The sequence below is a fragment of the Etheostoma cragini genome, chromosome 6 (assembly GCF_013103735.1).
Source record: "Etheostoma cragini isolate CJK2018 chromosome 6, CSU_Ecrag_1.0, whole genome shotgun sequence".
NCBI lineage: Eukaryota > Metazoa > Chordata > Actinopteri > Perciformes > Percidae > Etheostoma > Etheostoma cragini.
This window is the reverse complement of record NC_048412.1, coordinates 10,743,799-10,769,555: the sequence shown is the minus strand read 5'-3', so window position 1 is coordinate 10,769,555 and position 25,757 is coordinate 10,743,799. Positions and strand designations below refer to the sequence as shown.

The window sequence follows — 25,757 nt, the reverse complement described above, 5'->3', positions numbered from 1 at the left end:
AGTAGAACAATTGACCTTCCTAGGGATGGGGTTACGGTCAAGTCCCCAGACACCGAGTTGGATCTGTGCCAGTTCTTGAATTAAGACGCTGTTTATGTTCTGGATTGGAGCGGTGAAGGATGAGGGTAGGGGTCAATTAGGGGGGCTGGGGCTGGGCAAGGCTTTAGAGGAGAGGGAGGTAGCAGTTGTGTTACAGTGCAGCATGGGTTAACAGTGGGGATCAGGGGGATGGGAGGGTTCCAGCAGCAGGGACCTGTAGCAGGAAGAGTAAATTGTTAAAATAAAAACATTGATTAAAGCAGCTGTAAATACGTGTTCTTATAAACGAGACAACTAGTATAAGACTAGGAACCTTGAGGTTTATTGCTCTGTTCTGGCACTCAGCTATCCTGTATCATCCTTCATGAAATGTTTTCACCAGTGATTGGTCTGTTACAATTATAGGACAGGCTGCTATCAACTTGCTTTAGGTTTGTGACTTTAAATGTGTCAAATTTATAGGTAGAGTTGCATAGGGTCATACGCACCAGCTGCCAGCTAAATCTGTTTAATGGACATTACAATATTATAATATAACCTCAACTCCTTTTTAATCAAAAGTAGTTTTTCTTTTTAAAGTAGTGCTACTCTAATATTTGAAGTGAAATAAAAAAAAAGCTGTCTTACGTCTTACTGCTACAGACATTCCTTAATCACTACTTTTCTGACCTGGTTGACCACTCAAAAAGGTAGAGAACGTCCTTGAGTTGAGACATTTGTCAATAGAAGGGGAAACCTTCTTTTGTTTTGTTGCGTCACTGCCTCGATCAACTATTACAACAAACCCAGATAGTGAGTTTAGATCTACTGGATATCATAGTTCAACACACACACGCACCCTTTTGTCTACAGATACTGTACACTGATGTTGACCTTGTTCCAGCTGCACTGTCCGTCTGTCTCAGTAACGCCCCAAGGTTGCCGTGGGATTCCACAGATCATCTGAGTCCCAGTCCAAATTCCTTGGGCGTAGGACATTTTCATTCTAGTGTAGTCAGCATCATGTTCACTGGATAAAATTTCATGTGTTTAAATATGAGAGCCTGTTTATTATTAGGCTTAACCTTTTATGTAAATGAGCCCGACTTCCAGTAAAATATTTTTGAAAATGAAACACAACCTATAATGTTCTACCCAGTATTCCTTCACCGTGTCTCAAGCTAAAGCTGTTACTCTTCCAATGACTTTTCCTTTTATATACTTTCATAACGTGTGAAATGGAGCAGTTTTGATGTGGTCAGTGATCAGGGATGGATCAGACTCCCTACAGCAGCCTGTTGGTCAGTGCATCTGCAGGAGCAGACATAATGATTGCAAATCTTGCAAATCTTGCAGGAGCACTTGAATAATGACTTGTGCAGACCTCTACCCCAGGCTGTAGGATATACAACACTCTGTTTTCTGACATAACCTGATCCCTAGAAGCATAAAAAGTGCCCTTTTGACCTTATAATACTTAAGTAGGAACTTACAATCAGGGTGTGTTGTGTTTGTGTTATGTACTATGCACACACACAGTCTCACATATTCCTCACTTTTCTTTTAACAACATCCTATCCCTATCCCTTGCTGGCCCACAAATCAATCCATCTTTTTAGGTCAGGGTACACAATATTGCACACATTGTTTCACGGACTGCCCTATATGGAAATAATGGTCTCTCTGAAAAGATGACTGAGCAGAGCTGAACAGCTCCGTGTTAAGCTGTTTCCAGTTCAATCAGCTGAAGTCAAGTTGACTGGGATGAACACGTTTTACAATTACATACACAGGGAAATTAGTTGACAGCTGCACAGTTAGGGTTGTAAAGATGCCGCCATTAAGCGCTGTAGGGTTTGGGTATACCCAGCGATGCATGTGTGAAAGAGATTTATTAATTCCAAATTTAACCAGAAAGCATATTTGCCTGGTAATTATGTTACAGATTTAACATAAATAATGAAATTTAATCTACCACCCGATATTTCTGATTTGAAAATGAATGCCTCGTCTTTTACAACTATTAGTAGTAGTTTATTTAGTCATCATAAAAACAATAATTGTGTACATATCATAGTGTAAACTCAAACAGTAAATAGTTACTGAAAGGATTAGGGTGAAGCACAAGCTCATATCTGCGTATCATGTGTTCTTATCTTATCGATTGCCAAAGACCCAGACTGTAGACACACAACACCAGTATCCAAATCAGTAAGTGGTAGGTTCATGCTCCTGTAAATCTTACCCTGCGTGCATTACAGTAAAGTTACTACAGTGGCATAGCATGATGTATATTTGAAACCCTGTTTTGTTGAATTCAACCACTTCTCTTACGTCAAGTTACACAATACACTGTAACTGCACAGCATTTTTATTGATCCAAAAAAATAGTCTTGGTTCAGAAATAGCTTTAGCAACAGCAAAAAAGGCTATCATGATCCTTTAAAGTGTTCATATTATGCCAATTTTCAGGTTCATAATTGTATTTAGAAGTTATATAAGAATATGTTTACATGGTTTCATTTTCAAAAAACACCATGTTTTTGTTGTACTGCATATTGCTGCAGCTCCTCTTTTCACCCTGTGTGTTGAGCTCTCCGTTTTAACTACAGAGTGAGGCATCACACTTCTATTCCATCTTTGTTGGTAGTTGCACATGTGCAGCAACTAGGCGAGCATTATAACATGTGTTACAAAGTTCATCATAGAAATAAAGGCTGGACTACAGTAGAGCTGTTTGGAGCCGTTTGTGAACAGTGTTTCCTGTTGGAGATGGTCAGTCTCTTTGGGGTGGAAAGGGAAAACGACAAAAAGCTAAATATGAGCATTTTAATACATAAGCCACAGGCAAGTGAAGAGAGAGGTAAAGAGGGAGAGCCAGGCACAGACTGACTGACTGATAAAAAGCCAAGCAGGAAGGGGGTTGGAAATACAAACCCAACAGACAGACAGGTTGACAGTTAAAAGACAAACCAGACGAACAGGCAAGCAGACAGGTTTAAAAAAAACACAAAAAAAATCAAACTGACTCCTTAATTTACAAGTTATGTTTGGCAGTGCAGCTCATAAGACACCTGTTTAATTCAGGTTTGGCCTACATACATTACGTAAGGTTAAAAGTTTAATATTTCCATTTTCCACTCTAGGTATTTGTATTGAACTCTTTGGAAAGTTTTCAGGAAGGGGAACACTTTATAACTTGTTTTTTTAATTTAATACTGGAGGAAGTTGTGACCTAAATATGTAAAGACAATTTAAAACCATAATGAGAATTGATATACATCCAAGTTCATTTTTATTGTTAATGCACCTTAGTACAGAGCACACCACCGGCTTTTACAACGGTAGAAGTTCTAGAATGTTAAGGGACATACCATGTTTCTTAGAATGTAAAGCCAAGGATACAGCATCATCCACAGCTCAATTTGATCTGTATGCAAATTGTAATGGATCAGTAGAGACAAGAATGCTGTTACATGCTTCTAAATGTATATTATTTGTAAAGAAGCATATTCTTGCATGAGCATGTGTGAAAGTTTGTTTTTGCTTTGCAATCTCGTATCCCCACAGTTCCATCTATGGATGTGGATTTACACTCATGGTATTGGACACAAATAGAGGCACGGGCCTGCAGTCTCTAAAGTATGCGCAATATCCATCTTTGGTTGGGTGAGCTGGTCAGCCACTGATCCCCCACCGTGTAAAAGAGGTAAACTGTTCAGGGAAAGGTTTCTACTCTTTCAATTAGGCTTTACTTTAAATAGCCCGGGGTTCTGCTGATCCCAGGCCTTCCCTTTGGCTTCTCTGCAGGTCTTGTCGCTTTGGGATGTTAACGCTGGACCCTTTCGATGTAATCCTCATATATCAGCACATTAACCCGTAGACTGACTAAGCATGCTGGCCTCCCAGCTACACTGTAGTTACAGAGCTCAGCGAAAATACGGACAGGGTAAAAGCTATTATTCACCTCCAGAGATGGGAAGTAACGAAGTACAAATACTTCGTCACTGTACTCAAGTAGATTTTTCAGATATTTTTACTTAACTTTATTATTTATTTACTTTTTACTTTTATTCCTTACATTTTAACACGAATACCGGTACTTTCCTTACATTTTATAAAAAATTGGCTCCTTACTTTAGTTTTGTACACGCGGCTCACACCGTGAGCGGGAACACATGGCACACAGAGGAAAAAATGAAAGAAAAGAAAAAGACTAGCTGTCTGAAGGATAAGGAGTTGACATTGTGTGTGTGCATCCTTGAAAACTGTAAGTTGTATAACTTATGTTGTCAGTTCATTTAAGCCTGTTGTTGTATTGGTCTATTCTTGCAGGTAAGTTAGCTAGTGATTTTGTTGTTTGTATGCTTCACCTTATTTATTTCTTTGCTGAACCACACACAAACACACAGAGTTTTCTCCGTCCGTGTTTTCACAGACACACCTGGGGCAAAGTTGGAAATTAGAATCAGCTTTAACTACAATCTTTATCTAGTCATCACTAACCAGTTTTAAATAATTTCAAAAAAAAGAGTTATTGTTATTATTGTTTGCGTCATCAATACCAATCACTCTAATTGGATGGGAATATAGAATAGCCTACTGTACGTTGCACTTGACTAACCACTACAAGATGACTCGACAGATTTGGTGGCATTCGCGGCAAATCAGTTGCTTCGTGATGGCGCGAACTTTAGCACATAGTCGTATGAATGGCGACATGATTGAAAATGAAGAAAACGGAGATTCCAGACATTCCCGATCATGGTCGGCCTTATCTGAGAGAGATCTTTGAGGTATTAGGCATCAAGAATGAATCCTGGCGAATGTGCTGCGTTACTCTTATAGCATGGGGACCTTCTTAATAAATGTCAGTTTAGTTAGCTAATTCATATTTTATCCTTTCTTTTCTTTTCAGAAGCCATATTTGAGCACCCACACATACATGGATATACTTTTAAACGTGAAGGGTAATACTAAAAAGAGAAACTGGATCTGTGAATTCTCAAAAAATCACAATTGAATTAATATCTTGCTACTCAGTCAGAATCTTATTAACCTGGAGTCCCTGTCTCTGTCACAATAATCATAAATGTGAAGTTTTAGGCCTATTGGCAGACAGCCATTTAAAATATAGCCAATAAATGGCATTCATGTCACATCTGAGAGGATCTTCTATGACGTTGACAGACGGAGGCTTTGCTAATCATTCACAATAAACATCACAGTCCTGTTTTGTGTGTTTTGTTAAATGTACATTATCATCAGTAGGGGTGTAACGATACATCAATCTGGATTGATATATCAAATGAATCCTCAACAGTCCAATATTATTCATGTAAAGGGAACATATTGATATCGCCATTTTTAAAGCTTTAGTGCGTAACGTTTTGATTCACGGTCACGGAAGGCTTGTATCATGTGGACGACAGTTTGGTTGTCATTACATAGAATTCCTCATGGGGTGGAAGTGACTATGCTATAGCTTTAAGATGCGTCTTTATTTCAAAATGCACACTTTATATTTATTTCTTAAGAAATATTAGTTGCTTATTAATTAAATGTCTGGAAGAGCTTAGTAATGAAACAGTCAAATCATATTTTTGTTGCTTTTTGTGATTCTATATAAATGTAACTGATTGTCTTAAATGGGCTTATGCATCGTCTCGTATCGGTCGCAGGGCCATTGAATCGAATCGAAAGCGTTTCATGGCTGACTTTGTGATATCAGTAAATACTGTATTGTCAAAAGAATCATGTAATATTGTGTTTTAATAATAAGTGGAAACTGCTAAAAGCTGTCTTAACTTTAGAGATGTGAATCTTCACTGGTTCAAATTCGATTCAATATCACGATTCATCTCCTCCTCAATATTATCTCATACTTGGTTTTCACCTTCAGTAGAGTGTTGTGTATTTGGTGTGAATTCTCACCCAGCATATTGCTGGAAAGGATTTATCATAATTTATCATTATTATGGGCCCTTGTGTCAGAGATGGTTATCTTTCAATACACTGTTCAAGTGGAAGGAATGGGGTTCTGAGAGGGTCTAATCCCTGCACTGGAATGGCTTTGATTGTGTCAGGGAGCAATTAAGAATAGGTGTGTGTGTGTGTGTTTGGTCAATATATCACTCACTGAGACTTACTGTGGCACATATGAGCACTTTGAAACTTGGTCTGCAAGGTATTTTAATACTAGGTGAAACGCCTGAGCTTTTTCCCACGTTTAATCACGCAAAGATAAATCCAAATTAAACACCAGCTGTGTTGTAAGACCAGACCTTTTTAATTCAAAAGTCAGTGGAATATGATGTTTATTCTCTAATCCTCATAAAATGAAAGTGGCAGTTTTGATAAAGATTTAAGCTTCTGTCAGGCACAAACATTTTGTTTGGCTTCTAATGTAGTTTAGTTGAAGTCTGCCGTTGACCCTCTTGCACAACCTCCTGACTCTTGAAATATATTAAACACACAGTTCAGCCGTAGCTAGTCGCCAGTGTGTGGCGCCTAATGAGGGGCTGCTCGGAGAGTTTAGGCTGATGTTAATTTGTTTTGTTTTTGTTGTAAACTGTGTGTCTGTAAATAATTTGTAAATGACGAGCTGTCTTTGCATGCCAGCGGCTAGGCCACACACATGGACTGACACAATAACACACACACACACACACACACACACACACACACACACACACACACACACACACACGCTCATTACAAGCAAGCCCCTTTCATTGTACCCAGTGATCGTGATGCCAAGCTCTTTGTTTAGAATGCATTCATGGTTTGGTCATTATTTGCAAGTTCAATTTTGGAGGTTTTCAAAAAAACGTTTTGAAAGGGTGACTGAGTGACAGTTTATGTATCTCATCACCTGCCACAACTGTCAGGATAACATACCTATGCACATATTGAAATAGATTAAAAAATGCTAAATATTTGGCTTTGTAAAGTACATTTCTTCCTGCCACAATTGCCATATATTAAAGGAAAAACGTGTGGTGGTTTGATAGGACTGTTTACAACTGTCAGCTATTTGCTTTTTTTCAATGAATCAAGCCTTCAGAATTTCAAACTTGTCAAAGACGGAGCATTGTCATAGGTAAGTTAGATTTTTAATTTGATTGCAGCACATTGAAGCTCAAGGAGATGTTTCTATTTGATCGCTGCATTCCTTCTCAATCTTACAGTCTTAACAGGTCCGTAAACTGCATCAGAAAAGCTTGTTAAATGGTCAAACAGCTTCAGAGATTCCCTCCCCCCCACATTTATACAATGTCAATCAATTTGTTTGTTTTTTCTTTCCCAAACGAACAATCTAACTGATAGACCTAAAGCAGCTATTGGCCATGGGTGTTGAGGTTAGACAGGAAGCAGGGTTTGAACTTCACTCTCTCCCTCCCTTTTTACCCCTTCTGACGTGGTCGGACACCACACAGTCCACAGACTAGTTTAAGCCCAACTCGGCCCTCACACTCATTTACAGTCCTAACTGTCATGTTTAAGTTTTACTTAAAAAGCTGGTTCATGTTACTGCCTTTTTTTATTATGCTTTCATCCCTTTGTCAGGTTTTTGAAATGGACGGTATGTCCAGTGTGCAGTGTTTTATTGGACTCTGCTGGGGGCAGGGTGGTGTTATTATTGTGCACTGTATCGGTCGCACACGGCAACATACACAACTCTGTAAACAGTAGAGCGTCTCAAAGTTCTGAAAAGCCTGTACATTTGCACACACCCACACACAGCCACACATGTGCAGCACATGAAAACATCCACATAAACACACACACACACACACACACACACACACACACACACACACGGCCACGTGCAGTATACAGAACCACATCTACAGGCAGAAATGCACACACACATACACACTCAGCGTGCTCGCAACCGCTAATGCAAACAAGAGATAACTTAAGCTGTCTGTGAAATGGCAAGCCATATTTTAAAAATACCAACATGGGGTCATGAACTGCTGCATAGAAGACTATCTTAGTTGTGAGCCCGAGCTGCTTGATACCAAATATAACCAGAGGTCTAACTTAAGATCTGGAGAGGTGCCTGCAGCGTATTTTTGGGTCAGTGTTTACAGGTGTTTAGCTAGTGGCAGCAGTGCCAAGAGGTTAATGGGATACCCACTTTAAGAAGTTCAAATAGACTAAAGCCCATATTGTTCAGTTTGGGTTTTTTTTGACCCAAGGATGGCTGGAAGGGAGGCTTCATAGAGCAGAAGAACACCTTTAACGTCCCCTGAGGTGCAACTTTTATCACAGCTGTGTTTATTTACAAACACCATGGCATCAAAGTATGGTGAGATTGACTTATGGGTCAGAGTCGGGCAGAGGTTAAAACTATTTAGAAAACCGAAGATGTCGAGATTTGCAGGGAGTTGTAGGGCTCCATTATAGAGACTTGCATGAGGTGCACTTCTTTTTAGCAAACCTATTTTTACTCTACAACTGTGTTTCAATTCATGCACTTTACCCTAGATTTGACTGGTGCAAATCTAATGACCAAGAAGTCAATTTTCTTTGGTCCATCTGCAAAATAATTGGTCATATTGCAAATCTCCTAAATCCTAAACAGACTAAAGGTGATTTTGAAGAATATTTAATTATTTTATTTACTCTTCACAATTTAGAACCAACCACTGTTCCTCCCTTGTTGCTTGTTGATGTTGTTTACTGTGGGTCTATGTGGGTTAAGAAGTGCTCTGTGCTATATCTGTCTTCCCAGAACCAAGACTTCATCTTCCTCTCCTTCCTTCATCCTTCCTCTCTTTGACCTTCTCACCCTCCCCCTTCTTCATTTGTAGGTTTCCACTAACCTTCATTTGTCTGTGTTTCTTCCTCTGCAGGTTCTGCTCTTTTCATCTTGTCCGAAACGGATCCAACCAAGCCAATTGTGCAGAAGAGCTGAGAGAAACACAACATGGCTCTTGCCGGATGTCCGGATTATTTCCTGCATCATCCTAATTATCAGGTAAATGGCAATCCCTATGTAGGTTTTCCTTCAGTAAGTTAAATGTTTAAGATGACATGCTATGCTACTTTAACAGTTCAACTGGTAGTATATAAAATGTTGCCGCTTTGGACTAAAAATGAAACAACCAAGGCTTATGTGCAAAACCAGACTGGGATGTCTGTTTGAGTAGCTCTCCAGAGATGGACTCACCGGATGTCTGTTTAAGATTATGAACCCAAAATAACTTTTTTTAACAAAATTTGAACATTTCTAATGTGCCAGTGTCCCCATGAAATTAAATTCCATCCTGTCACAGCCTTCAGCGTTACACTTGTTTATCTATAGAGCATGGCTAACATCATTTCTAGACTTCTGGGAATGGATTAGGGGTCCACGCAATGCTAGAACCCTATTGTTTTCCTACATGTAATTACATGTAAATTAGATGACACTTTTATGCAAAAGCAATTTACAGTTGCTATATCAGAGGTTGCACACCAACCTCTAGGGATTAATTTTCTTGCTTAGAGACACATTGGTTGATGTATCACAGTTGGAATCGAGACCATTTGTCCTACATTAAAGGCACGTGTCATATCCACTGCGCCATCCCCCCCCCCCCCTATTGACAAAAAGTTATAAAAAATATTTTTATCTGATGAAAATTGGGCAAATTACGTACAAACAAATTTGTGTAGCTAGCTACGAGCAATTTAGCTAGCAGGCGTAGAATGCAAACAATGAAAATCACCAGTTAACTTCATTTAAATTTGCAAGAACTATAGACTAATACAATAACAGGCTTAAATGAACTGACAACACAAGTTCTAATACTTACCGTTCTCAAGGATGCACACACGCAATCTCAACTGGCTAGCTATCCTCCGGACAGCAGCAGTTTCTTCTTTCTTTCTCTCCCTTTTCCGCCAAGTGGCTTGAGTGCCCGCTCGTGGTGTGGAGCGCGTGTCCTTGCTATTCTCCGACATGCTCTCACAATCACTGCTGATAGACACCTTTTGTGCTGCTCTATTTCTGACACCGTGGGGGCAGACATTTTGCCGTGGCGGCCCACCACAGCAAAATTAACACAGAGGAAACACTGAAGTACTCGAGGTGCTGTAGATTGTTTCCAAGAATTCTCATAAATAGTGAGGGTGTGGATTGTGGTCACTGCAGTTCTTGCCAACACTTCTGCCTTTCCCATCCTCTCTTAATCAGCCCTTTAGATGTTCATCATAGTATATTTGGTCTATCAGTTAGGATACACTGGAGAGGCTCTTTGGTTATAGTTGGTCCTGTTTATTCCAGTCCAGACTAAAGAGGCGGTAAATGACAGTGAGATGGTCATATCATTCCACCACGTGAACACATTGAAGTCACAAAGAGCTGCGGAGGGGGACAGACTGTTTAAGAGTGTTGGTCCAACAGCGCTACAATATCTTTTGGCTGATGCTCCCTCAGGTAACCGCTGCTCTTTTCAATTATGATTCTATGGTCGGCCAGTCACTCACTTACATACACACGCACACACACTCACACACACACACACACACACACACACACACACACACACACACACACACACACACACACACACACACACACACACACAAACACACACAGTAGGACCTTTAGTACCAAGTGAGTTTCCTTGTTCAGTGGAAGTCGTATTACACGTTCCTGGAGTAGATCCAAGCTTTCAATAGCAACCTCATTGAATCTGAATGAATAATGAGTAAAGAAAAAAAAATCTGTCACATACATGAAAAGGAAACGTTCTCCTAAAAACATGAAAATTGATTTTTACCTTGTCAACAGTGCTCTATTTCTTTTTTTTTCCTCTATTGGACAGACAGACAAAGATGTGTAAAGGGGGAGAGAGAGGGGGAGTGACATGCAGCAAAGGGGCCGCAGGCCGGATTCGAACCCGGGGCCGCTGTGTCGAGAAGCCTCTGTATACGGGCACCCGCTCTAACTACCGAGCTATCTGGGTGCCCAACAGTGCTGAATTTCTTTCCTGGGTTTGGGCTGATTGATTGTAGTTTACCAGATTATTATGACAAAAAGTTACAGGAAACTTACCACACTCAAATATAATGACAAGGTAATCATAATAATCAGTTGTTGCTTACAGTATGAGTAAATCACAGCATAGCCAACAGAGAGATACTCCATAAAGGAGCTACAGGCATGTTTTGTCTTTTAATCCTAATCTTAATTTGTTGTGTTGAATTTTTACTTTTTATTTAACTTTAATTTAGTACTTGGATTAGAAAGAGACAAACTTGTTTTTGAATTTAGGTACAAAATAAGGCCTGAACATCAACTTGTATCCCGATTTGTTGTTAAGTGAGGGAGGGCAGACTTGGACCTTTTGGGCATTAGGTTTTAGAGCCAAAGGCTTCCAAACATTTGTATTAGGGCAGTAGAACTATTAGCCTGATCAGAAGCTAATCTCTTGTCTGCTGGTCATCTGAACCATGGTATTACCTATGACCTTTGACCTCAGAGGCCTGAGAGCCAGCCAGCTCTCGGCAGCTTAGAGAGACAGAAACCAAAGAAGATTCTAGTCACTGTGTGTGTGTGTGTGTGTGCGTGTGTGCGTGTGTGCGCGTGCGTGCGTGCGTGCGTGCGTGCTTACATGCTTGTATCTGTGGTAGAGTGAAGTTAGGGTCACGAGTGTGTATATTGTTTCTGTGATTCTGCCTTATTGCTTCCACATATGTTGTTAGCAAAGCATCATTTTTTAAAGAGGCGTACATTTAATAACAGAACAGTTTATGGAACTTACCGTACAAAAATTAAACAGGGGAATAGGTCTTGAGTTTAGGTTGTCATATACTGTATAGTGTCCAAAAATAAAGCAATGTAAATATGTATGGGCTAATCTTCTCTGTGTAACATATTTGCGTATTGCGTTCACACTGCAATACTTCCCTTTTCTCAAACACACCAAGCCCTCCATATTTTGGCTTGTTATTTAGATGGATGATGTAATGGAAATCATCTGTTTGCTTGTTTTTTTGTCAAATAGCGACTATTCCATTATTGGAGACTGCATTTAAAAGGGTGACTGTGGATCAGTGGTAGAGCGGTCACCTGCCAATCGGAAGGTTGGGGGTTTGATTCCTGACCATGCAGTCCATGTTGAATTGTTGGGCAAGATACTGTGCCATCGCTGTGTGAGCAAGTGGTGCCTTGTATGGCAGCCATACAGTGCGTGAATGGTTCCTGTATTATGTGAAAGCACTTTGAGTAGTTGTTGAGACTAGAAAAGGAATATATAAGAACAATATATATACTGTATACATTTTAAAAGCTTCAAAATTGTAAGGTAGTGAGGAATCATTTAGTTCTTTGAAGGGTTTGGATGGAGCTACAGTTTACAGACCCTAATGTACACACTCTAGTTTACACACTTGGCTGTTTGCAAAGCATTCAACTATAACAGAGGTACCTTGATTGCTGCTTGACTTGTTGAATGAGAAACCCTTTCACTGTGAAATTCCAGTGTGAAGGAAGATTTTCCTTGATAAATCTGTACCGGCAATCCAAAACAGATTTGAGCAATGACAACATTCATACTAAACTCGAGAGATTATATCAACAGTTTAAACTTGTTTCTGTTGTATGATTGTGACAAGTGAATAAGTAATGGTATGTGCAAAGCAAGGCAAATTTTAGGTGGTAAAAAATGATTGTTAGTAACTTAATCCAGAAACTAACAGTACCAATAATACATTTAGGTTAGGTTAGATGAATGTAAAACAAACCTGGACACTCATATATAGTAAAACTCTCTGGATGCCAAACATAATATTGTCATGTCTAACAGTTCTGTTTGCCCTCTAGTGTATTAAGCTTCCCCAAATCTAAGCTGGATCACTGGATAAACAAGCAGAGTCCAGCACATGCTTTTCCTTGAGGGGGCTGAGATAGCCATATTGTGTTATTTGGGAGTAAACATTGACACGATAGTGTAGTGTTTCCCATAACCTACCAATATTCCTAGAAGTCGTGGAGATTGCATTTGTTTTGCTTGAGCCTTTCAGTGTCCAATAGTTCATTGCATTTGTAAGAGGAGGAGTGTTCTACAGAAGTCATGTGTCAGTGTGAACGTGGTAATGAGGTTATGCTGACTAAGACTCAGTCAGTCATTACTTCCAGTAACCTACATTTAGTTAAATCAAATGTACAAGTGGTCCTTTATTCACCATAGCAAGTTTTTCTAGTTCAGAGACATGGCAAAGGAAGTTTTTCCTTGCCTCTGTCGCCTAGTGCTCGCTCTTGGTGGGAATTGGTAGGTTTCTGTAAATAACATCACAGAGTACGGTCTATACCTGCTCTCTTATGAAACGCGCTGTGAGATAACTGTTGTTGTGATTTGGCGCTATATAAATAAAATTGAATTGAAAATGGAACTGAATTGAATGGCGTGGCTGCATACAGTTCCAGCATGCATTGGGTACCTATCCCTGCGTTTATAAGCAGAAATACAGTATGTCTGAATTTCTTGCAGCAGGGCAGGCAGGATAACCAGGTTAGGAATCATATTTCACAGTTGTCTAATCAAGAGATGTTTTGATACATGTTTTATTTTTATTGATCATTTATCTTGGGTTTTTGATGTTAAACACTAACCAACTGTTTGTTCTCACCTCACTCAGAATGTATTACAGTATTGGTTTTGGATTGGGACCAGTGGGTACCACTGACCAAAACCTTCAGTAAAGTTTTCATAAATATTGTAATTTTTCTACTTTCTTTGTGTGTGTGTCTTTTAGACTTGATATATTTATGATAAAATAACAATGTACTGAATGTCGAAGGTAGCCAGTGATTAATAAAGTAAGTAGGGCTACGAATAGATGCAGATGTATCTGAGAAAATGTTTCTAGTTCTGCTGAACTCCCATGGACCTGTCAAATTGTCTGGGTAAATAACATGATAAAGGGTAGGACTAGAGCAGACATTCATGTGACCTCCTGATTTCATTTTGGTTCATTATGTAAGACTGGATTTCCACCTGCTGTCTAGTGTTTATGTATTGAGAAACGCGCTAGGTCTGTCAGCAATGGTTTGCCAAAAGCAAGTCTTGGACCCTTGAGTAAGATTTCCACATCTCTAAAGCTTTATGAGCGTGTTAGGTTCTTGGTAAATCAAACCGTAATGATAATCTTATGCTGTCAGACTTCTTATGTTCTCATGGATCAAGTCCATTCTCAGCTCTTTCTTAACTAGAGGCCTCTCTGTAAACCAAGTATTGATTCATATTCAATCTCCGGGCATAGTGTTTAACCTCAATCTGACCTCTTCTAAAGCCGTTGCATTGACATGTGTCTCGTTCTTTTCCTTTTTGTTTGAGATCCAATCTCCAGACCTTTGTGTCAGTCCTGCTTTCAGTGCCTTAACCTTGTCTCTAGCCTCCCACTGACTCCTTTTAAAAGCTGAACCCGCGGCCCCTTGACTCTTATTTGGAGTTCCTTTCAACTTGATTAATATGAAAGGGTCCTTATGCTACTTGTCAAAACTTGGTCTAGCCTCAGTCCTGTTTTAACCCCTCTCTAAGAGCTTACGCAACATGTGCATGTGTGTGTGTGCCTGTGCTTCTGTATGTAAAATAATTACTGTGAGAGCAGAGTGAGAAAAAGCAAGAACAAGTATGAAAGGCAGAGAACATCTTTTCTTCAACAGACAAAAAAGAAAAAATGTGTACTTTTATTTTCTTATTTTTCTTCTTCCCTCTTTGTAGTCTCAACCTTATAAATGTGCTGTATTTATATATAGCGCTTATAGGCGTCAATAAACCTAGAACCAAATGCAGAGTTAGGCAATAGAATGACTGAGAATTATGCTAAATGACCAGTATTTATAGGGTTAAATACCCATGTCAATATTCAAGTCTATAGAGGCATCTGAGGCTGTCTGGGTTTTAGATTTTTGTTGGTAAAGTCCACAAAAGGTGTGCTTTAAAGATGATTTAGTCCTTGATGTTGTGTGTGTGTGTGTGTGTCTGTGTGTGTATGCGCTTGCGTGCGTTAACTCATTTACTCCTAGACAGCCATGTAGAATAGTATTCAAGACCAGCATATGGTGTGAAAGAGTCCCCAAGTTTTTGCTTAGTGGAGCTGAACCATGACCGTCCTGTCCTGAATACAATCTCAACCACAACCACACACACACACACACACACACACACACACAAACAATAACGCTGTACTATGCCACCAACCAAACAGCGTCCCAGGGCTGTTTGTGTGACTGGGTAGGGATCAGTCACAGTCTGGTAACTGGACTCCCAGACGGTGTGTTTTTATGACGGGGCTAGCTATGTCATGGGAACAAATGGTGTTACGCAGTGGTTAATTTACTTTTTTTTTATTATTTCAAAAGCAGGTTCGTCCCATTAATCTCCAAAAACTCTTTTTCAATCAGGCCTAGAACGCAACACAATACAGAGACGGAACAATGCAATTTAATGATTGGATGCGGTTGGGTTAGTTGGTATAGAAGAGGGGTTGGAGGCTGGTGGTGGACAGAACCATATGCTGCAGATTGACCTCCAGTTAAATCCAGTATTGTCTGAACACCAGTGTAGACACCAGAGAGGAACACTGGTGACTTCTTAACTGACATTAATGCCAAACATTCATGGATTGTACATTACCAATGAATTCAGCCGAATTGAGTCATCGGAGTGGAATTCTACTTCAAGCTATATTCTCACAGTGAGTCAATTCTATTCAAACTAGTAAAGTTACTTTTAATGTTACAGATACTGAAGGATTTAAAACAAGTTCCAAAAAAAAAGTGAAGTAAAAAAGAATAGAGAAAATGTGAGCTTTGCACTGCAAATGGCTTGTTCAGGAACGTCTTTACGTCTGTTGCGAGGAGACACAAATCTAATATAAAATGTAACTATAACCTTACAAATACAATGGTGTAGCTGAACAATGCCTATGGTTTGTTTTATTATCAAGGATAATGGTAGGAAAGAAATGTGTTGTTTAAGTTTATAACAGATTAGATTTGTGTGTGTGTGTGCGCGCGCATACGTGCGTGCATGTGTGCGTGCGTGGGAGGGGTTGTATGTGTGGTAGAGTGAAATTAGGGGCACCGGTGTGATTCTGTCTTATTGCTTCAGCTGCGTGTGTGTACACTGTACAGAAAAATCCTCTGACTGGGGGTCTAAAGAATAACATGATGGGTATAAGGAGCATCGTCATTTAATCAGTGTAACTCAAAGGCTCTAGAGGAAGAACGATAAATCAAACTGATAGAAGGCAATCTATGATAGAAAATAAGGTGGAACATCGGTGTAAAAAGAATTCAGCTCTGCCTGCATTGTCTGTCACTACTGTGAACGAGGCAGAACAAGCAGTCGTTTTTATTACATCATCAAAAGAGGTTTGCTGTGGGTCAGAAGCAAGTACACAGAAAGTACCAGTTTGTGCTGTTCCCACTCCTCAATCAAATATGTCTAAAAACATGACTTTTTGTGGCGATTTGTTTGCAGCGAGTGGAAATATGATGGAAAAAAAGGGGAAAAACCAGCACATTGTCTTTAAATGGTAGAAATAGTAGAGGTTATGCTGGTTTGATTTTTTAGTATTTTTTATGTTATTCTATAATAAAATAAAATAAAAATGTTAACATCATGTAATGTTTCCACCTCACCTTTTGAATTTATCTACTACCTACTACTACATTTTTTGGGTGGCTTGTGTGGCTTTTGGCTTGGAGGTAGAATGGTTGCCCCATGACCACAAGGTTAACGGTTCAATTCCTCATAGGGCCTCATGTCCTTGAGCTATACGCTGAACCCCTAGTTGCTCCCCGGATGCTGTCCACTTTTCTTAATACTAAGGATGGGTTAAAAATGCAGAATTAGAATTTCACTATATCGTGTAGTGTGTGTTTGACGAGTAAGAATAAAGTTTATTTTTGGTATTTGAAGGCCGGTGTTTCACATGATCTTGTAAACATTTGAATGTCTGTGTGGTATAGAGGTAATCTGACAATCACCAGACCAAGCCAAGCTCAATAGATTTGAGATTAAGCGTTGGTCTGGGGAGTCTGCTCTGTATTTTCTCTGCACAAGAGGCGTGACCAACGAGCATGGTTCAAATGACTCTGTATGCAATTGGATAGTCCTTCAACCAATCAGACCAACGATCCGGGTGACGTAGAAGCGACAGCGGCATCAACGGGTTGCCGCGCTTCGGTGGCGTTTGGTGGCGTTCGGTGGGCGCTATGTTGAATGTAACCAAGAAGCTGCTTGGTCGCTTCTCTATTGTTATCTTGTTAAACCCATCAATGGCACACCAGTTAGATAAGCCAGTTTTTGATTGGTTCCGGCAAAATTGTAAACTGAAGCAGGAGAATTGCTTGCAGGTTTCCAGACTGAGCTGCAGGAAGAAATCAAATCGATGGCTAAGTGGGCAGGGTGTACTCAGTCTATAAAAGATGTACACACAGACTAAAGTACCAGTTAGTGGGTTGTCTCTATGCATCAAACAGTGTGGGTTTTGGCTCCTGTAACAAAGTTACCAGTTGCAAAATATTGATTTTTTTTCCTTGCTTCTCTCTCCCACAGCAGGACAATATAGACCTGTCCTCCAATCACAGACAAGCTGACCTCATTGGTCCGAGCTTCCAGCAATCAGCCAATCGAAGTTCTCCTAACCATCAAGGTTGGTCCACCACCACCAATAGAAATGTGTGTGTGCAAGTGTGTCTGTGCTTCTGTGTTTGTGCTGATGCTTGGACTTTAAACCAGTCAAATATTCTTGAGTTATATTGGTGTTGTATGGCATAAACTCTGACATCTACATCTGATTTTACATAGTAGTGGGACTTGTCATATGAAATTGCAGACTAAGGGGACTTCCTGTACATTGACTTGGTGTAAAATATGCTTTATTCCATGAATTTGGAATCTGGTACCACTACTGTGGGTATGATATTGCATACTATGGGGACTGTAGATTGACTTGTTGTAACATATGCTTTAATCCATTTATTGGGTGTGTCTCTTGTCTCAGTACAGATGTGTTGAAAGCTGCATGCTGCTCATTATCCTCCACTGGGCCGGGGAATATTATATAATAGATAATATATATTTTAGTGCTGTAAGTTCAACACGTTATTAACGGCATTAACTCGAATCCTTTTTAACACAAGATTAGCGTTTTTGGCCTAGCAAACTTTGTAGTTCTTATCACATGCTGTTGTAACAAAGAGTAATATTAGAAAAACTACACCGGATCTAACTAGATCGGAAACAAAACAACAGGCATGCTGCACACACTTGTTTGGGCTTGAGAGACGGCAAAAGAGTAGTTACGTTTTGAGTGGATGGTGTGCATGAGACGCCGAAATGGATGCCAATAAGATTCTGAATGGAAGGTTTAATTTTTAAAAGTTGCTAAATGGTTCCATTGACAAGACCAAAGTGATCTGTGTGTTTTGTCATTGTGAACTGAGCTATCATCGCAGCACGTCCGGTCTGAAATACCACTTGATGGCCCAGCACACAGCTGATGCAAATTCTCCCTCCATCAAATGTTTTTCACCCTTTAATTGATGGACAGTGTTGCACCGTGTGAGAGATTATTTGCTCCAAGTGTGAATGACTGCTCCAAGTGAGAATGTTACGCGTGAAATAGAACACTACAGTAGGCTGTATGCCAATTTTGTTATCAATAAAAAAACATTTTCACAAAGCAAGCCGATCCACTTTTCCATGTTAATCAAAGAGCATTAAACAAGAAAAAATATTGGGACGAGAAGAAATCAAGGGAGATTTAAGATAGAATAAATGTGCGCGAGTTAATTATGACATTAATGCAATTAATCGTGATTAAATATTTTAGTCGTTTGACTGGACTAATACATTTGGGTCTCTTCCGCTGTAAACATTTCAGCAGTTCAAAGGGTGATCTTCATGGACACAGGGTGCCATTATAATCACGCCGTATATCTAATTACGCCATACAGGGTCCATCCATGACAATCGGAGCATGAGATTTAAGCACAATATTGGCTCAGCATGGGAGGTAAGGGCGGGGAGTCTGTGAGGACTCAACGAGTAAATTAGAACGCTTGGCCCCAGCATGGGAAATAAATGGAGCAGAAATTACATTGTGTTTTTTCAGGATCAGCCGGGATGGAGGGAACTCAGGAAGACTGGGGAGGCAGACAAATGGAGATGACTTACACTCAGGAACGTTTTTCCTTGCACTGCCTGAATAATGATTTTTTGGGTGGATACCCGGTTTTATAAAGCGTAGATAATGCCAGACAGGTGTTATGAGCCAGATGCATGACCATGTGTACTCCAGACCATTTTGATTTTTTTTGTCAGATCTCCTCCACTGTCTCACTCTTTTTTTTAATCCCTCAAGCAATGGGTGACAAGACCACCTTTTCCATTTTATAATGTCTCACAAACTGTATTATGTTGCCAAAGGTCTGCCAGTTGAGCAAGGATTTTGAGTTTAGCCCCAGTAGCTCTGGTGTTATTAGTAGGATTATAATCCTTGCTGATGTTATTAAACTTGTTTTCCAGTAAACACATACCTATATTCTTAGAGCCGCTGTAATAGAGCCACCAGCTACTTGCTGTGTTATAAACCAATTTATTTTGGAAGGAACAGTATGGCTTTGTTGGAACATAACCCGCTAATATTTCAGCTTTGGACTAAGATGCGATTGATCGGCTTATTGTGGCATTTGCAAGCCAATATTTGATGTCTGGAAATGGAAGTTGCTCCACATGATATTCACAATATGCAAGCCATACATTTATATGCACATAGTATTTTATTGGGAAGTTAGCGTTTTCAAAGTTTAATAATGTTTCCCCAAATGCAGTCTTTCTTAAATACCTATAACAATGACGCGGACCAGCTGTGGCATGACACAGATTTGAGACCTTCTCGGTCCCTTACAGATGCTCCTCTCTTTGTTGTTTTTCCTGCCACATGCCAGACTGACTTCAGTCCGATAGCTGAGTTAATTTTCTATAGACTTTTTCAATGAAAAATCCATTGCTAAGCAACAGCCTCTGCTTCTGCCTCTTGCTGTCATATAATGTCATTCACATACACTGCAACAGGAAATCAACTTTGGCACAATTAGGAGGTAGGTACCTCCATCTTGAATCCAATCACTCCACGACTTGGTAAATGGGAGAAAGTTTCGGTGCTTAGATGTGGTCTGCTACTTAACATATGACATAACGATGCATTTGACATGCACGCAATCAGTCACGAGTTTAGTAGTGCCTGCGAGATAAAATCACCTGAAAGGGACTTTGTAAAAGGTTATTTAGTAATTTCATTGGCTAAAATCTCTAAATGGTACGTACTAACATTAAGATATCTGAGGCGAAGCAGTTACAGCCTGTACCACGCTGTAGCAGACCCACTTATCATGTGAATTTATTTGTGTGTTTTTTTTATCTGGGATGATATTGGACATTTTCACTTTTCAGTTTTTGGTTGTTTGTAACTTTGTTGGTCCAAAAGTCAATGGAGTGAATGGTTAGTGTGGCTAAGACAACAGAGGAAGCTTTGGCCCTTTTTTACCCCTAATTTAACTGATTATATGTTCTTAGAAGGCCAAAATCTGAAAAGGAATAGATGGAGGACTGACTTTAAAACAAAGATCTTCACTTTGATATGGTAAACTTTCAATTAAAACATTCATTTTTAAATCATGGAACTCCTTAAAACCACCAACCACCAACACATTTGAAAAATGTATTGTACAGTTCAGTTTGGAGTTGAAATGATTAGTTGATTAATAGACTAAATCGATTGACAGAAAAATAATGGCAATACATTAAAAATTAACTGTTAGTCTATTGTTTTTGTCTTAAGTATTATGTAAACTGAATTTGTGTGGGTTTTGAATAATTTATTAAAGAAATTTGAAGAACAAACTATTTTTTATGTTAAAGATCAATAAATGATTCAAGAAAATAATTGTCAAATGAATCACTATGGAAGTTAGCAATAGCCCAATCCATTTATTACACAGTATCAGCAGTCCATTTAACCTAGACTGTCTCTTCCTAATAAAGCTTTTGAGGTGTAAATACCTTTTTTTTTAACCAATTTTATCTTTATCTTGATTTATGCTACTTGCTACAATAACATGATGATCTTTACAGTGTAGAGATATTATCCAGTGTAGTGTTACGAAAGTTTGTTGCCGATAAGCAACTGCATCACATCTGCAAAAATTCCCACCGTCAACAGCTCTGTCTGCATCTGTAGCTTTGTGTGATATTCTGAGAGGATCTAATTAAAGCTGTAATATTGGCCATGTGTGCCATGACAAAAAGGTGTAAATGTTTCTTACATGCCAAGGCTAAGTGTATGTGTGTTATCTGGGATATCTTTTATTTTTGTACTCCACGTCAAAGAAAGAACAACCTTGGTTTGCTAACTGCTCCAAATCTTTATGGGTTTAAAGCCTGTGCGTGCGTGCCTGCATGATGGCTGTGTCATCAATCTGTCAGCCTTACATCTGGGTGCATGACGCATCTTTGTTTGTCTGATTGTGACATGCATAGGTGATTGTAATCGTATGACTAGTTAGGACGCAGCAATCCTGCATCCGTGCACAGGTTTACGGGTTGTGTTTTATTGTATGCAAAAAGCTCTGGCAATCCCCATCCAGAAGCCAAACTAGGTTAGATTGATGAGTACATTTATTTTCTCTCTCTAGCCAGAGGGTACATGTCTCACCTAGTGAGAATGATGGATGTAAGAGGACTATGTGTAAAGGTAAAAGCAAAATTCCAGAAGTTACTTTTGGAATTTTGCTCACTTTTACTGTAGTATCTAGTTTGCTCTAATGTATTTGTTTGATTATGTTGTTAAAAAAAAAAGAAAAATACCTTTACGACCGCTGGTGCTTAATGCAGGTAGGGCTGTGCAATATATAGATATTATTTTGGTATCGTTATATGAGGCTAGATATCTTCTTAGATTTTGGAAATTGTAATATCGTACTTGGCTTAAGTGTTTTTCTTTTCCTGGTTTTAAAGGCTGCATTACAGTAAAGTGATGTCATTTTCATTGTGACCAGCCTGTTTCAGGCTCTTCTTGTTCAAGCGCAATGTCCGTCTATGCTCTGCTATGCCACCCTACACCCTTTAACGCCCTGCAGCGCCCTGCTATGACCTGAACTACTACGACTACCATTTGTAGTCACTGTTCCATTATCTTTTTTGTGACTGTTATTGCCACTGTGCATCACACCCCCAACAGGCGACGTCAGACACCGCCCACCAAGAGCCTGGGTCTGTCCGAGGTTTCTTCCTAAAAGGGAGTTTTTCCTTGCCACTGTTGCAGTGCTTGCTCTTGGGGAATTACTAGAATTGTTGGGGCTTTGTAAATTATAAAGTGTGATCTAGACTTACTCTATCTGTAAAGTGTCTCAAGATAACTTTTATTATGATTTTGATACTATAAATAATATTGAATTGAATTCTTGTATTATTTTTACCTTTAACCACAAAGGGCCCTGTCTTGCACCAAGCGCAGGGCAGCGTAAAGCCCGACCCAAGTCTTTTTGCCATTTTGAGACTGACGCAATTGTCATTTTTCTGTCCAGCGCCCACATTGTTTAAATAGCAAACGCACCTGCGCCCATGGGCGTGCTGGTCTTATAGGGAGGTGTGTTCTGGTTCATTCTTGGCGTATTGCTATCTTACTGTGGATTATTTATCTTATATCATGTTGTGAAGATATTTTGTTAATGCACCAATTGTCAACCCTAAAATATTGCCACAATATCGACATTGAGATATTAGGACAAGAATATCGGGATATCTGATTTTCTCCATATCACCCAGCCTTAGCATAGCAGTAAAGTGATGACATTTTCTGAACTTACCAGACTTCCTAGCTGTTTTTATTATTGACTTTACCTACTTAGTCACTGTATCCACGTTATTGGTAATTATTTATCCATTCTCTCCTTGTGTTAATATTTTGTTAAAGCACCAGTAGTCAACCATACAATATCATCACAATATCGACATTTATGTATTTTGTGAAAAATATTGGGATATTTGATTTTTCCATAATGTTTTGTCCTGTGCTACAGGTGTCTTGCCCGGTCCTTACCCTTGTATGGCCTTGTTTGAACCCTGTGTCCTGTGGTATGTAGCACTTTAGCACCCAGGTTATCTATAAGTAGCTGCTCCAGCTTACCTGTCACTATTAATACCTACAGATTAACCACCTGTGATTCACAGCCACCCGTGATGAAGCTATCTGACACGTTTTTAGCAAAAGCTCCTCAAAGGCAACACTTCAGTTTCAGCTTTTAGCTTCAATGCTGGAGACAAAGCTATGCATGCTGACATTGGGATGTTTACTAGCGTGCCAATCTTTGGCTTCTGTTGTTGTTGTTGTTGCCTCTAGAACATTTATTTTTAATGGAAAAAATAAATCTGGTGTACTTCAACGGGAAACTGACTCCTCGCAAGGCTTAGGGGCTCACTTTGAAACCAGTGCTTTTAAAACTCAGAATCAATCAAATTGCTCTTTTCCCACGTCAGCTGTCCGCTGAGTGGTGGAACATTTAGATGCTTTAGAGTGGCATGACCCTTGCACCACCTCACATGATCCAGCTGTCAGCTGTCCTGCACCCTGAGCTGTGGGGAAGTTACATGAGTCACACAGTACAGGGCGTATTTTTAGCCCTAGAGTTCTGACTGAAGGACGGCATGATACAAGTTAAAATATTGGTGCATAATACGCTTTTATTCATTCATTCATTTATTCACTCTCAGCTTTATTTTGTGAATCATTGGCTGTGGCTGAAGTTTTAGTATAGTATACATTAGAGTGGACGGAGCTAACAATATGCTAGCCTATCTCTTTTTTCAGATTGTTTTTCATTTAATCATTAAGAATGAGACATCTTTTCATTTTGCATGTTACAATGTAGGGCCACTAAGAGAATCAGTGCAAATAGCAATATTACTCCATCCTAAGACATATCTAATTAGTGGGTTTTATTATAATGAATGTTATTTAAATCTGCGATTGTGTCCTAATATCCAAATGGGGTTCCTTCACATGGACCCCATACATTTGAGAGCCCTTGTCCTGTACAATTAGATCTTGTCTCCCCCTAGTGGTTTACGTGTGTCCTACAGTACAGTTGAGGGATCTGGATACAGAGATTGGATGATGAATTCATGAGATATCTACAGTATTTTCATCATGAAGAATTATTAATCATACGACGAGTCAGCCCTGCGTATTGTAATTTAGAAAGAGTTTTCTACCCAGTTTACCCAGACGATAAAACTTTCACAGCATGAAGCAACTGGAGAGAGAGTTTCTCTTTAATTGAGCTCGTTTCATACTTTGACATGCTCCTAGAGTCAGTTGAAAAATTCTTTTCATGAATTTAAATGGGCCTAGATGTTTTCACAGGGGCTTTGAGGATAGATTCCCCCTCTAGAAAGATTTCCACAGAATGTTTGATACATGCAGTGAAGTTAGAGCAGATGCTTACAGTGTGATGCCTTCACTGTGAAGGGTTAAAAAGTGTTACAGGCAGGTTTGAGCTTGTACCTGTTATCCCTGGAGATTTGGCACACAGAGCAGCACCGTGTACGTAGTCAAGATAGTCTTGCTGATTGAGCACTCTGGCAAAACTGGTTGTGTGTGTGTGTGTGTGTGTGTGTGTGCGCATGCGTGTGCCTGTTGTGTTCTATGTGTGCCAGTGTAATCTTTTTGTTTTTTTTAACTATTACTTAGAATTTAGGTGTTGCTAAGTTAGGTCAAGGGATCAAACCCAAAGACTTACCTACTTTTTATTGTGTGTGCTCCAACTATTTATAACCAGAGCAGCAGGCTTATAGGCTTTTCATCTTTCTTTTATTGTGTCTTATTGCATTTTACGTTTGACTGGGTCTTTCTAGCTGTAGTGATGTGTTTTCTGCTCCACACTGTTCTGTGGTCATTTGTCCTCAACCGTTTTTAGTCTTATTTTAGAGTTTTTTTACTTCTCAGTCAGTGATGTGCTCCTTCTCTGTCTGTCACCTCCAGAGGATGACGTCGATTTGGAGGCCCTGGTGAATGATATGAACTCTTCGCAGGAGAGCCTGTACTCCACCTGCAGTGGTCAGCAGACAGATTCCACCCCACTACTGCACAATGGACAGAACTCTTCCTCACTCCACAATCACATGCAACACAACCAGCCTCGGCAGGGTCAGCACTTACACGCGCTAACCCACGTCTCCCCAGAGCCGTCCTCCTCCTCCTCATGTGCGGACTCACCTCAAACAATCCTCCGACGGTCACAACCCATGCACATCCTCGCTGTCCGGTAGGTGCCTCCATAGTATGTGCAGATATCCATGTTGGTACATTTTTTTGCCCACTTAAGGAGTTCATACAGGGATGTGTTGTGTGGCAGGCATTAGACAATAGGGGAGGGGAAAAAATCGATGGCTCTTAATTTGAATGCATAAACATGTACTATAGATAAACATATTTGCCTGCAGGACGGCATATTGAGTTTGGTGAGTGCCCTACAAACCACTACAGTGAGATAACCAGCATCATAGAGAAACATAGGTCCTACCACATGAATGTTAATATGACACAACCTTGGTCTGGAGGATTAGGCCCAGAGGTTTTCAGGGAATGTCCATCAGCCTGTGAATTTTGTTGTGGATGGCAAAGTGCTCATTCATTTTCTTTGAAACTGAAACATTTGTGATAGT

The 25,757-nt window shown here is 39.7% G+C and overlaps 1 protein-coding gene across 2 annotated transcripts in view; it reads left to right on the top strand.

Moving 5' to 3' along the window:
• LOC117946625 (growth factor receptor-bound protein 10-like) overlaps positions 1 to 25,757 on the top strand; it is a 69,635-nt gene that overhangs the window by 9,159 nt on the left and 34,719 nt on the right. For both annotated transcript variants that reach the window (XM_034874902.1, XM_034874901.1), the window contains exons 2-4: positions 8,883 to 9,007; positions 17,586 to 17,682; positions 25,075 to 25,357. In XM_034874902.1, coding sequence (XP_034730793.1) covers positions 8,957 to 9,007; positions 17,586 to 17,682; positions 25,075 to 25,357 — 431 coding nt within the window. In that variant the 5' untranslated portion in view covers positions 8,883 to 8,956. The remainder of the gene's footprint in view (positions 1 to 8,882; positions 9,008 to 17,585; positions 17,683 to 25,074; positions 25,358 to 25,757) is intronic.